We start from the raw sequence: 14,265 nt of genomic DNA, 5'->3' as shown, positions 1-14,265 counted from the left end.
ATTTATTAATTTACATATAGATTAACTTAAACGCATAAACCTTTGAAAGTGACTAAAGATCTGAACATGATCTCGTAAGAAATAAATTATCAAATAGTTGTAAAGCTCGAGACCATATTTTTTTAATGCAAAGATTACTGAAGTATATTACATTCAATCAATAAGGCGATATCTAACACAAGGATCAGACTACAAGAGTCTTAAAGAGTTGAGCAATTAACAGAAAGGAAAAGGGGAGCACACATATAATTAAGAGGCGAGGATCCAGAGAAAACTAATCTGAACAAAAGAGTAAAAGATCCTTGACGACCTCTCTTCAACTTAGCACGTTGTACAGAAAAAGGAATGATCAAGACAAAACTCGATTTATTTTCCAGAAAGGAAAGTTATAAAACCTTCTATAATGTAAATGCAGCTATGTCAAGGCAAAAATGAACTCTTATGGTTTTATTGCATGCGTCGCCGTCCCTTGCTTAGTTTCTCACTTAGTACAACTTCAAACTGAGAAAAATGTCGACTGGATTAATAAGGAATGAAAACTCAAAGTATCTCATACAAAAATCAGTATCTTCTACATAACAATTAATACGGTGCATGATAGTGGATCCTGAAAAGGGAAAAGGCGGTCGGTAATCAGAAGTCAATGGGACATGACAGTCAGAAGTCGAGGGGGCGTGACAGTCAGAAGTCGAGGGGACGTGGCGGTCAGAAGTCGAGGGAACGTGACGCAGAACGCACAGAGTCATGTCCCACAAGGCAGAGCATACAGGTCTGTATTTATAGAGTAGGTATTGCGGAATGAGAACTACAGGTAAGCGGTGCTGAACGGACATGTCGGGACTTATAGATGAGTGGGTAAAAGCATACAGGTTGGGTCGCACAGGATAAGCTACGCAAAGCAGTATACGTTGGTAAAGATTGCAAGTCAAAGTGCGCCACATACAGGTCGGGAAAGGCAGGTCAGGATTTACGGAAGCCAGAATAGGCAAGGTAAGAATTACAGGTCGGAACGAATGGGGAACGACGTACGGGGTACATAAGGAACAACATACTGGGTAAGATACTCGCAGGTCGGTAAGATACTCGTAGGTCGATATAGGTCGGTATGATACTCGCAAGTCGATAAGATACTCGCTGGCCGATACAGGTCGGCAAGATAAAAGTAGGGTAGGAGAGATAGGTCATGAAACACAAGGCAGGACATAGGAGGTCAAGGCCTATGAGACCGGGCACACAAGGCAGGATATAAAGGTCCGGATTACGGTCAGGAGTTACAAGATGAGACTTACGCGGGGTTACATATAAAAGATTACAGATCGGGGATCGCGAATCAAGGACTTACAAGTAATAGGTAAGCGGTGGCGGTAATACAGGTCTGGATTCACGGGTCTGGAGAGACAGGTAGGATCTTACAAGATAGGTCACACAAGGAAGGACATACAGGTAAGTGCCACGAGTCAGAGGGGACCATATGCAGGTCGGGAGAGACTGGCAAGGATTTATATAGGCCGGAATGAGCACAGGTACAGATCATAAGTCAAAGCATGCAGGGAAGAACACACATAACAGGGCATATCGGATAGGAAATATCAGTCAATGCTTACAGGTCTGAATTTACAGAGCAGGGTACAGAGTGGACTAGGCGGGTTAGGAAATGGCAGGAAGGATCCACAAGGCAAGACTCACAGGGTTGGACGTACAGGTCAAGATTTAGAAAGCTGGACGCACAGGTCAGGATTTACAAAGCTGGACGCATAGGTCAGGATTTACAGGGCTGGGCGCACAGGGTCGGAGGCATAGGTAAAGGAAGTCAAGTAGGCAGAGCAGGCGTTAAATGACAAGCAAGCCATGGAATCATACCCATCTGTCAAGGAATAACCGTCACATGTCAGAGAATATGTCGATAGTCGGAGGCTGTTAGCTAGAGAGATGCCCCATAGCAAGTAAAAGGAGGTCAAGTGTCATTTGTTACCAGACAAGCCCTGACACCCGACATTCCCTAATGCTTAGCAGGTTCCTGAAGTACCCACTGACATATAAAAAGGGAAGCCTTCTCCCTTACGCAGGTACGCTCACTCACCTTTTCGCATTAGTCTTTTACTTTCATCCTTTCACTATTCTTCTGGGGGAAAAGTACCTGACTTGAGCGTCGGAGGGCTTGCTCCGGGGACTTTTTCCCTGGGTTTTTTTGCCTCTAACGTTAGGTGGACTCATCTGAGTGTGCGCAGGAGCTTCGCTTCGTCATTCCCGTCATCATTCCTCGTCATTCGCGCGTGGGAACTTTTTCGCGAGGTGTTGGGTCAGTAAGTCACTTCAACGACTTTCCGTCAACACTAAATACAGTGCGGCCGACCTCCGTCTGACTTAGCTTCCGGACGGTATCAATTTGGCGCCGTCTGTGGGAACACAACTACCTGTTACAGAACGTGAAGATGGAGGAATCCTGTCGGATCAACGTAACCATGACAGCGAGCGAATACGAACTCTTCAAGGAAGACAAGAGGCGGGCTGCCTCTGAAAGACAAACTACTGTCTCCCGACCCCACAAGGGGTCTGGAGCCTCTAAGGAGCCCATTCCCATCTCAGATTGGGGTTCTAAGAGGAAACAACCCGAGGAGCTTCCCCAGGCTCCCTATCGTGAACCCGACTTGGGGTACTATCAACCAGGGCCCAATGACCCTAGTTTAAGAAAGAGCAACTGCAAGTCTCGATGGCATAGAGCTCTCTCCCTCGAGATTCAAGGAAAGGGAAAGCAATAGTTCTGAGGGAAGAGACTTGCACGGAGCCCGATGAAAAAGTACCCTTCTCCTCGAGAATATTGGAAGAAAAGCAACCTAAGGGGTACCGGCCCCTAGCTATTAGAGAATATGATGGCAGTAAAGATCTTGAAGATCATCTGCATAAGTTTAGAAACGCGTCATTGCTACACCAATATAGCGATGCTGTTAAGTGATAGGTATTTCTGAACACTCTATTTGGCTCGGCACAAAAGTGGTTAGATGGACTGCCGCACGGGTCCATCACTTGTTTTCAAGATTTTAAGATTATCTTTCTGTGCCACTTTGCCAGCAGTAGGAAGTATCAAAAGACAGACCACTGTCTTTTCACCCTTAAGTAGGGGTCGACTGAGCCCCTAAGAAGTTATATCAAGTGGTTCAACCAAGTGGCTCAAGATGTTCCATCAGCCACTTCAGAGATATTGATAAGCGCCTTCTCCCATGGGCTGGTAGAACTTGAAGGAGACGCAAAAGCTGGTGGACAGAATAACAATCCTGTCCAGATTTATTTCCTGATCGGCAGACAAAACAGCGCCCTTCTTTAAGGTGCTCAGGAAAGGCTCCAAATTTTAATAGGATGAGGAGTGTACCCGAGCTTTTGAAGAGCTTAAGAAGTATCTGGAGGCTTTACCATCATTATTCAAGCCTGTCACTGGAGAGCCACTCTGGATGTATCTGTCAGCCACCCCTGAAGCCGTGGGGGCGGTGTTGGTTAAGGAGCAAGATAATGTACAACGACCGGTGTATTTCTTCAGTCATCTATTAAAGGGGTCTGAATCCCGATATACAGCCCTGGAAAATTTGGTTTATGGACTGGTTCTCATGGCGCATCGCTTGAGGCCCTACTTCTTGGCACACCCCATCACAGTCCTGACAAATAGTACCATGGGTAGGGCTCTCACCAATGTAGAAGTAGCAGGTCGGCTCATCAAGTGGGCAACTGAGTTGGGAGAATACGACATACAATATCAACCACGCACAACCATCAAAGCGCAAGCCTTGGCAGAGTTTTTAATGGAGATTCATCAAACAAACTTTGGAGAAACGTGGAAAATTTACGTAGACGGGTCTGCCACCCAACAAGGAAGCGACGTAGGAATACTCCTAATATCTCCTCAAAGGGATATAATGCAACTGGCCGTCCGGCTGAATTTCCGAGCCACTAATAATGAGGCAGAATATGAAGCTTTGTTGGCAGGGCTGCAAGCAGCTCGGCATGTAGGGGCTGCCCGGGTCATAATTTATTCAGACTCTCAACTAGTGACTCAGCAAGTGGCTAGCAATTTCGAGGTAAACAGTGGAAAATTGCAAATATATCAAGAAGCGTATGAGAAGATGAGGGAGGGATTTAAAGAAGTTACGGTAACCAAGATTCCTAGTACAGAAAACGAAAGAGCGGACGAGTTAGCTAAAATGACCAGTTCTCTGACCACTTGGGTATTAGATAAACCGCTAGCACAGACCTTTCTCATCGCTCAGATTGATTTGCAGAACAATAGAGAAGAGCTGATTAATTGGTGGGCACCAATGATTAACTTTCTTCGGCAAGGCCTTTTGCCGTCAGACCCCGAGGAGGCACGACTGGTCAGGAAGAAAGCTCATGCCTACACTATGATTGGAGATCAACTATACAAGCGAGCATTCTCCCGACCATTGCTCAGATGCCTAAGTATAGAAGAGGCGGATCAGGCCTTACGAGAGATACACCTCGGATGCTGTGGCAGTCATACGGGAGGCAGAACGTTAGCACGCAAAGTACTGCTAGTCGGTTATTTCTGGCCTACTCTATAAAAGGATGCTCAGCAGTTGGTGAATACGTGTCTGTCTTATCAGAAGCATCAGAACCTGATGCATCGTCCCACCGAGCTTCTAAAAACATCCATAGTTTCGTGTCCCTTTGATCAATGAGGCATGGATATTGTGGGATCATTCCCCATAGCTCCTGGTCAGAGACGTTTTCTGCTAGTGGCCGTCGATTACTTTTCCAAATGGGTAGAGGCCGAAGCCCTAGCCAAGATCACGGAAGGAGCCGTCATTCAATTTTTGTGGAGAAATATCCTTTGCAGATTTGGCATACCCCATAAATTGGTATCAGATAATGAGAAACAATTTCAAGGTCGAAAAATCCAGGCCTGGTGTAAAGGGTTCGGCATAACTCAAGCCTTTACCTCAGTGGCCTACCCGCAGAGTAATGGACAAACCGAAGTTGTCAATCGAGAGATTGTCAGAGGCCTGAAAATAAAATTAGACCATGTCGGAGGCGATTGGGTGGAAGAGCTGCCAAGTATCCTCTGGGCTTGCCAAATAACACCCCGAGAAAGCATGGGCCTGACTCCATTTCATCTGGTCTACGGTAATGAGGCAGTGGTGCCTATAGAGATCGGGGTACCCTTAGTTAGAAGAATGCTATACGATGAAGAAAACACCGAGTGGCGGCTCGCAGAACTGGATCTTATTAGCGAAGTTCACGAACAGACAGTAGCCAGACTAGAAGCCTACCAACAAAGAATGAGGCAAAATTAGAATAGAAGAGTGATCCCTCGGTTCTTTGGAGAGGGGGACCTGGTATGGAAACAAACAAAGCCTGTAAGAGACGTGACTAAGTTAGCACCTCAATGGGACGGGCCTTACAAAGTCGTGAAAAAGTTGGCGTCAGATGCCTACTATCTACAAGATGACCGGGGTAGGAAGATAGACCGGCCTTGGAGTGCTAACTATCTTTAACCTTACCGTATGTAGAGAATTCCCCCTTTTTGTAAGCTTAAGTCTAAGGAAGAGCTAGTCTGACGGGAGTATACTGAGGCAAGTTGGGGCTATTGGACCGACCAAGCAATAAGGAAGTATGCCTGGTCGGGAATGTTATGTTAGCCTTTCTTTCAGCAGACTAAGGCATCTTTAGTGAATCAAAAACTTAGAACACAAGTAACCATACAAGGAATAAAATGTTTGATGCAACATTACTAAGTTACAGTTTGATTGGTCGGCAATTACAAGTCATCTAAAAGGAACGAAAATCTCGTCTGGGATTTCTCTGAGGATCCGACGATGATCAAGGAAATCTATGGGAGGGGCAGAGGTCAGGTAGCCTTGTTCATACAGTTGTCTCAGAGCCCTTGCCGCGCCATAAGTGACAGCCATTGAGAAGCAGTCTCCCACTTGGACGCCAAACTCCCGAGAGCGCAAGTATAGTTCGTGGCTCTGCGTACATCGGTCACTCTCCCCTTCTCTGTAGATTGTTAGGGCGGTGGACACTCCAGCTGCGGCAACACGAGCCTGAGATAGTTCAGCCTGAGCGGTAAGAAGTTCCGCTGCTTGTGATTCCAGTTGCGCCGCCTGAGATTCCAATCGCCTGTTCTGCTCTTGTAGTAGGACCTCTTTGGAATGTAGTTCCTGAGTTAACTGGTCCATGGCCTACTGGTGCACCTGAGCCTACTGATCCAAGGCTTGCTGGTGCAGAGCCTCAGTCTTGTCCTTTTCCTCTTGAAGGCCTTTGAGCTCATGATTGGTCTCCGCTAGGGATAGTCTTTACCGAGTGTTTAGGCTTGTCAGGGCCTTTATCTCAGCTCGTAGTGCATGACTAGCTGCCACTGGGTCATTTAGCTGGAGCTCCAATTCCGCTACCCTATCTCTTAGCATTTTATTCCGATGATAGGTGGCATGGAGGGATTGGCTTATCATCAGGGACTCCGCATGAGCCTGAGCAGGAGGGTGAACGTTTAACAGAGAACAATGAGTAATAGGTATCGAGGTGGCTAAATCTTACCCTGGTATACAACTCAGAGAACCTATCCATTTGTGCAGGTACTGGCAAATGCTCCAGATGATCCATACTTTCTTCCCAAAGTGTAGCCAGATGACCTTTCATAGTCAGGATGTTAGTAGGAACATCCTGCTGTTCTCTCAACCTCGCCTCAGAAGGTGTGGTTGTCCGATAGTAGTGATAATTAGAGGGAGGTGGTTATGAAGCCCAAGTGCCCGAGCCTAGGGGGCCGAAGGAGGCGCATGGGAAGGCCCAGGTTGCGCTGTATCATGTGAGGGGTGAGTTGAGGGGCTAGCTTCAGTACTCCAAGGCGGTTGGGACGCCGAAGGCCTCCCTCACGAATTCCCTGTTGGGGCCTCTGAAGGAGTAGTAGGAGCCCTTGAGAGTCCCGGGCTTGGAGTTGCTGCTGCAGGGGAAGGTGAATGATGAGAGGTAGAGGGAGGGCCCGAGGTTTGGGCAAGATTGACAGGCCTGCATTGGGACCTGCGCGCCAGAGGCTGATCATCTGAGTCAGAATCCTTAGAGGGTGATCGGGACCGACGCTGAGAAGAAGATGGAACACTTCGACTTAAACGGTCCACCGCAGAGCGCGTGCGATGAGCTGCACGTGAAACTGTTCTGAAGGTAGGACTGGCAGGAGGTGTGTCCGCTAACCTGGAGCCGGATCTAGAAGCCGCGCGGGAAGGAGGTCCACGAGCTGGCCTGGAAGTAGATGGGGCAGTCAGCGGAAGACGGGGTTGCGAACTTGTCGAGGCAGTTGTCCCAACCTGGGCTGAAGTAGAGTGTGGAAGTGACCTCCTCTCTAAGATGATTCGACTTCTGTGCATTATCCCCAGATCACTTAGAGGGAGGGGTTGGATGTCTGAAGCACGGTTCAGGGTCTTGGTTGCATGTGCAAGAATAAGGATGACCGTTACAGTGGAAAGAGCATAGCGCAGGGAATTAGAGTAAGGAAAAAATCACCTAAGGAGTAAGGCGATTCAGAAGTAAGGCGGCTCAATCTGAAATAGGGCAATAGGTCCTCAGATAATAATCTCGTTAAATCCAGCTGCCAGCCTGCCAACCGAGCTGAAGCCTCTATATAGAAGGTATCAAGGTGGAATTTTCGTAAGTGAGGTACTGAGGGGGAGCAACGGTTGCCACTGCGTCGACCATTCCACCTTGTAAGGAAATTGAAGGAAGAAAAATTTGTCCTTCCAGGTCGCCTCAGAGGAAGGAAGGGAGGAAAAGAAAGTAGTACGAATGTGGGCCTGAAGACGAAAGAAACCTTCGTTCTGCCGATGAGGGGTAAAGAAACAGTGGAACAGGTGGGCAGATCAAGATAGTTCACATACTTCACAAAGTATCACGAACCCGCAAAAGATCCTTATGGAATTGGGCGTCAGTTGGCCCAGAGAAATTTTGAAGTAGCGACATCCCTCGGAGAATAAAGGATGAATGGGGAAGCGGAGTCCGACGGTAAATTGTTCTTTAAAGAAGGTACCATAGCCGGTTGGAGGGGACGAAAATCGGTGGATTCCAGTCTGGATGATCACATGTATGTTGGCAGGGACTCCGTAATTATAGCGTAGGTCATCCAAGTCTAATTCGCTGAAAGTGGAAGACCCTGGGAAGTAAATCGAAGCGAGAGAGGCAAAATGAGAGGAAGATGTCATGTTGCAGGGAGCTAATCAGGAAAGGGTCAAGCAAGGAGCTACTCGCGAAGAAAGAAGGACTTGAGCGCAGCAATCGAATAAGGCGAGAGGAAGACGAAGGTTGCTAAAAGTTCAGAGGAGGAAAAGAGGGAAGGTATTTATAGCCGCCAGGCGAAAGGGCATTCTAGTCAACTACCATCCGACGACTGGCAATAAAAGCGGCTAGGAGTATCTAAACAAGGAAGGCCGCTCGATCATCCTCGAAACCGGAGCCAAGGGGTATATCGGGAAAGGCAGTGGCACGAAGTTTGAGGCTCATCATGAAGCATGGTCTCCTCGGGAAAAAGCGCTACTATAGTATATGGCCTTGGAGATTCCCACGGGCACTTTCTTACTCTCTCCTTTTCCTATTCAAGATTGAAGGTCGAGAGGGCAAACCAGGACAGTAAGTCAGGTCAGGGCAATAAACCAGAAGAAGACATTAAAATAGGTCAGGATAAGGAGTTAAGCCCTGACTTTTAACTGTTAAAAGCCCGGGCGGAAATAGTGATTCAGACGTTCCTAGGATCAAGGCAAGACCCGGGTTGGGGAATAATTAGGATTTGTTGAAAGGATATAGCAAACCGAAGAAGCTCTCTAGATGGATAGTCATACGATAAATTTGTTAAGTAGTCCTTGTTAGGATGTATACTAAAAGTCTAGCTTTTGGTATGAACATCTATGTAGGATATAAGAATCACATTGGTAAAAAATCTGCATTTATGATAAATGTAGTTGTCCATTTAGTTTATATTGTAGATAACATGGTGTGTGGTGTCACACATAGAAAATCATGTTATCAGTTCCTTATAAATTATGAAAAGTAGCTCACGACCAAATATGGAAAGGGACAAACCATTGGAATGGTCGTAGTGTAATTTGATAATAGTTTATCTTGACTATAGAATTGCACTAGTACACTATGAGTGTATTGAGTAGGACCATTTGAGATAGTTTCTTTTTATACTGACTACATAAAAGAACAAACCTCGGTTATTATGGAAGTGCATACTCTTAATCATAATATAATAACAAGCACGTATATTTAGTATCTATCTCTTTAATTTATCAATGGATGAGATTTGATATGATAAATCAAAAGACTCGATAAGTTGGGAGATAATACTATTTATATGGTGTGTTGTTGATTATAGAAGGAAACTATGTCCTAGAGATCTAGGTTAATGATGTCCCCAAGAGGAGCTCATAAGGATTGTCATGTAAACCCTGCAAGTGGACTTAGTTCGACATGACAATAAAGTTGAGTGGTACTACTCTCGGAGCTAAATACTAATCAAGTGAGTTGTCAGTAACTTACTTAATTAGTGGGCATTCGATATCTTAAACATAGGGAGATTAATGCACTCATAATAAGAAGGAGCCTATAATGTAATTTGGAATTAGTGCAGTAGTTCAATAATAATTCTTTAGTAGTATGAATTATTATTGATGAAATTAAGTTGGGTGTTCGGGGCGAACACGAAGCTTAATTTCATCGGGAGACCAAAACCAAATCCTCCTCTCGGTCCCTGTCATAGCTTCTTATTTATAAAGTATTATACCCACCTATACCTATCTTCTTACCCATCCTTAGGTGGCCGGCCAAGCCAAGCTTGGAGCTCAAGCTTGGGCCGGCCAAGCCAAAGGGTTGAGCCAAGTGGGTGGCCGACCAAAGCTTGGAGCCCAAGCTTAGGTGGCCGACCACAATAAAATAAAAGGATTTTATTTCTTAAAATATTTCCTTATATGGAAGCCATGATTTTAAAAGAGAGTTTAAAATTTAAATCTTTCTTTTTATAGTTTTCTATAAAAGATTAAGAAAAATGTTTGATATCTTTCCTTATTTGTAGTTGAAAGGAAGATTTTAATTTTGACGAAAACTTTCCTTTTTGTAAATCATCCATATGTTTAAAAGAGATATTTTAATTTATAAAAGTTTCCTTTTATAACCAACCATGAAGGGAATTTAAAAGAGAAAATTTTATTTTAAAAATTTCCGGAAACAAATAAGGAAGTTTTAATTTTATGTTTAAAACTTTCCTTATGTGAAGTCCTATGAGGTGGTCGGCCATAAGAGGGATTAATAGGAAGATTTAATTAAATTTTCCTTATTAGCCAATAGCAAGGAAAATAAGGAAGTTTTAATTATGTTCAAAACTTTCCTTATTTGCCATGACCAAGGATTATAAAAGAGAGGGAAGGGGTGCCTTCACGATACAACTCTCTTCTATTTTCCTCTCCTCTCTTCCTAAGGTGTGGCCAACCCTCTCTTCTCCTCTTCTCTTTTTGGTGGTCGAACCTCATCAACCTCTAGGAGCTTATTTTGGTGGTCAGATCTAGCTTAAGGAAGAAGAGAAAGGAGGTGTTGTTTCCTAGCATCCCTTGGAGTTTGGTTAGTGGCCGAATTTCATCATCTCTAGGAGATTGTTGGTGGCCGAAAGCTTGGAAGGAAGAAGAAGGCTTGGTGGATTCTCATCTAGGTAGATCGTCGCCCACACGACGTCCGAGATAAGAAGAGGAATATGACAGAAGATCAAGAGGTCATTAGCAACAAAGAAAGGTATAACTAGTTATTTATTTTCTACATCATAACTAGTTCATGTTTCTTTATTTTGATCTTGAAATACCAAACACAAGAGGTTAACGATTTTAGGAATTGATTTATGTTTCGATTTTTGTGTTCTCTTATTTTTTGATCTTGTGATTCGATTATTTTTAGCGGTTAAACCTAGGGTTACTATGGGAAGATTAAATATTAAATTTCTTTGAAAGGTTTTGACTAGGCAGTGGTGGATGATCCCATACCCAAGAAGGTCTAGTGGCTCGCCACGTTTGTCCTGAAAATCGATCCTTGAAATTAATATTTAATCGACTTTGTGACATAGGTCGAACTTGGATTAATAGTGTTAAGTTCTGCTTGCGATCCAAGTTTAACTTCTAAGAACAGATAAGTTAAACTTAGAATCAATAGTATTAAGTTTCGCTTGCGATTCAAGTTTAATTTAAAAGAACACATGGTAGCTAGGAAAGGTTCATACCTTGTATAAAATTTTTGTACAAGGGAACCAGTAGGTATTCCGAGTAGCAGCCAATAGTCCTAGGTAAAAATAGACCTGAACAGGATGAAGGCAATAACATCAGCAAGTGTTTATAGCAAATTTTTACATCAAGGTTGTGCATCAGTGGGAGGTACAGGGGGAAGAAAGAGATCATCGCCGTCCTTGAAAGAAGGATAGGTCACCGTCGGGAGTTTATCCATAAGGCGAGCCCTATCCAAGAAGTCCTCTGAGGGTGCAGAGTGAAGAAGGCCCTGCTCGAACATTTGGCGTGCCGCGTCGGCAGCTCCATAACATAGCATAGTGTCCATCAAACCTCCAATCTTCTTCATGAAGAAAGGAGACGTGACGTAGGTTAGCCTATATGCTCTGTGGTGACTGGCCTCGCCCACTCCATATTCCACTAGCTCGACCTTTATCTTATCAGCATCACCTCGAGACAGAGCTAGCTCTCATTGGCTTTGGGAGGCGGTTTCCTGGGCTTTCAGAAGATCGGCCTGTAAAGACTTGATGGTGGCATGCCCCTCCTCCCATTGGCTCTAGAGAGTCTTCTCCTGGTCAGAGCTGATGGTCAATTATGCCTGGGTGTCAGACAGATCTTTCTGGAGGGTGTCATGAGCTTCCTGCAAAGTTTTTAATTTAGCGGAGAGGGTGGCTAGCTCAGTGTCCTTCTCGTCCAGCCCGACCAGGATCGAATGGCGACGCTCTCCTTTAGATTCTAGTTTGGATTCACTTGTTTTTAGAGCCGCCTCCAGGGTCTTTATCTTATCAAAGGTGGCGTGAGCTATGCCCCGGGTGGATTGAGATGATTCCCTGATCGCCTACAGATACAAGGCTAAGTCGTCAGAGGTGGGGTTGAGCAGATCCCGAGGTGTAAGCGGCAGCTCCGATTCCTAAATGCGAGCCTTCAGCAGCTCGTTCTCCCGTAGCAGGTCTGTGGCATGTTGGACCACACTCAGACTCGCAGAGCAAGCCTGCGGAAGACAAGAAGGAGGGTCAGAAGCAATTTCAAAAGGTTAAGTCAGAAAAAGAGAAACTCACAAATATTATGTGTCGAGAAGCTAGGTCCAATCCTTCTATCGGCAACCCTCCCCAGAATTGTCGATTGGCCGACCGCCAAGAGGTGGCTAAGGCGCCATGCAGTTGAACCAGGCCACTGATAGGAGGGGTGTCTTCAGCAGTTGCAGCGGCTAGTCCGGTTGCGGAGGGCATGTGCCAGGAAGCCGTGAAAGCATATTTCTTTGGGGCTCGTTCCCTGGTGCGACAAACGGAGGCTGAGGTAATGGTTGGAGGAAGGCTCGAGGGAGTTGCAACAGAACTCCCGGGCTGGTCCCTAGCAGGACGGTCGATCTGCTCAAGGGCTACGACCCGGACAGGAGTGGGAGCTGAGACTTTTGCGATAGGATACGACTCCCGGGTGGGGGATTTAGCCTTAGCTTTGGAAGACTTAGAGGCTTTGGAGGAAGTCCGCCCAGTAGGAGGAGGTGGGGGAGATGACTGTGTTGGTTGCTACTCGGAAAGCCTAGAGGTTCCACTGTACAAAAATTTTGTACAAAGGTCTGAACCTTTTCCTAGCTACCATGTGTTCTTTTAAATTAAATTTTGGATCGCCTGCGGAACTTAACACGTTTGATCCAAAACTTAATCTATTTGTTCTTTTAGGTTTTGACTTGGATCTCCTGCGGAACTTAACACGTTCGACCCAAGTCTCCTTAAGTTATTAATTCCATTAAATATTAATTTCCATAAAAGGTTCCCAGTACTGACGTGGCGAGGCACATGACCTTCTTGGATATGGGAGCAACCACCACCGACTAGACAAAACCTTTAATAGAAAGCTAATATTTAATTTCCTAAAATAACTTTAGGTTAACCAAAGAGAACAATCAAATCACAAGGAAAAGAAAGAAACAAAAGAACACAACTTCGAAAAAACATATTCGAAATTCTAGAATCGTAAGCCTCTTGTATTTGGTATTATTTCCATAAATAACTAGTATGATGCGGAAAAGGAAAAACTACTAGTTATACCTTCTAGAAAGACCTCTTGATCTTCTACCGTATTCCTCTTCTAACCTCGGACGTTGTGTGGGCAACGATCTACCAAGATGAGAAACCACCAACCACCTTCTTCTCCTCCTAGCTAGGTTCGGCCACAACAAGGAAGCTTCACCAAGGAAGAAAATCAAAACACCAACCAAGCTCCAAGAGATACTAGCTTCCTCTCCTTCTTCTTCTTCTTCTCCAAGTAGTATCCGGCCACAAAAGAGCTCCAAGCAAGATATAAGTTTCGGCCACCACAAAGAGGAAGAAAAGAAGAAGATGGCCGGCCAAAATAACTTTCTTCAAGCATGAAGAATTTCGGCCACCACCAGTGCTCCAAGGGATGCTAGAGACGAGACTTGCTTTCTCTCCTTCTTCTCCTTCCTTGATCCGGCCACCAACAAAAGCTCCACCAAGAAGATAGGTTTCGGCCATCAAGAGGAGAGGAGAGAAAGAGAAGGGCAACCACCAAAGGAAAAGGAGGAGAGAAATAATAATGGTTCACCCATGAAGGCACCCTCACCCTTCTTTTATATTCCTTGGCCTAGGCAAATTAGGAAATTTAATTACAATAAAATTTCCTTAATTTCCTTGACATGATTTAATTGAGAAAAATAAAATAAAATTTCCCAATTTAATCTCTAATGGCCGGCCACTACATAGAGAAATAAATTAGACAAGTTTTAATCAACAAATTAAAACTTCCTAATTTGTTTCCGGAAATTTTAAAAAATAAAATTTCTCTTTAAAATCTCTTCATGGTTGATAAAGGAAATTTCTATAATTTTAATTTTACAACATGTGGATAATTTTTAAAGAGAAAATAAAATAACTCATCAATCTACAAATAAGGAAAGAGATCTAATCTCTTTCTTTAATCTTTTGTAGATCTTTTACAAGAGAGATATTTTAATTTTAATTCTCTTTAAAAATTATTTATTCCACATAATAAAAAC

General features: G+C 44.5%; 1 protein-coding gene across 1 annotated transcript; it reads left to right on the top strand.

Annotated features, from left to right (window-relative positions):
* The first annotated feature begins 3,446 nt into the window (after positions 1-3,446).
* Positions 3,447-4,568, top strand: LOC122048361. Its single transcript, XM_042609934.1, has one exon. The coding sequence runs from the start codon at positions 3,447-3,449 to the stop codon at positions 4,566-4,568; it is 1,122 nt and encodes a 373-aa protein (XP_042465868.1).
* Positions 4,569-14,265: the final 9,697 nt, after the last annotated feature.

The sequence above is a fragment of the Zingiber officinale genome, chromosome 2B (genome assembly GCF_018446385.1).
Source record: "Zingiber officinale cultivar Zhangliang chromosome 2B, Zo_v1.1, whole genome shotgun sequence".
Taxonomy (NCBI): Eukaryota; Viridiplantae; Streptophyta; class Magnoliopsida; order Zingiberales; family Zingiberaceae; genus Zingiber; species Zingiber officinale.
This window is presented reverse-complemented; position numbering and strand designations above follow the sequence as displayed.

Coding starts and splice junctions, on each gene's coding strand:
- LOC122048361 (XM_042609934.1), top strand. CDS start 3,447: ATGTATCTGTCAGCCACCCCTGAAGCCGTGGGGGCGGTGTTGGTTAAG.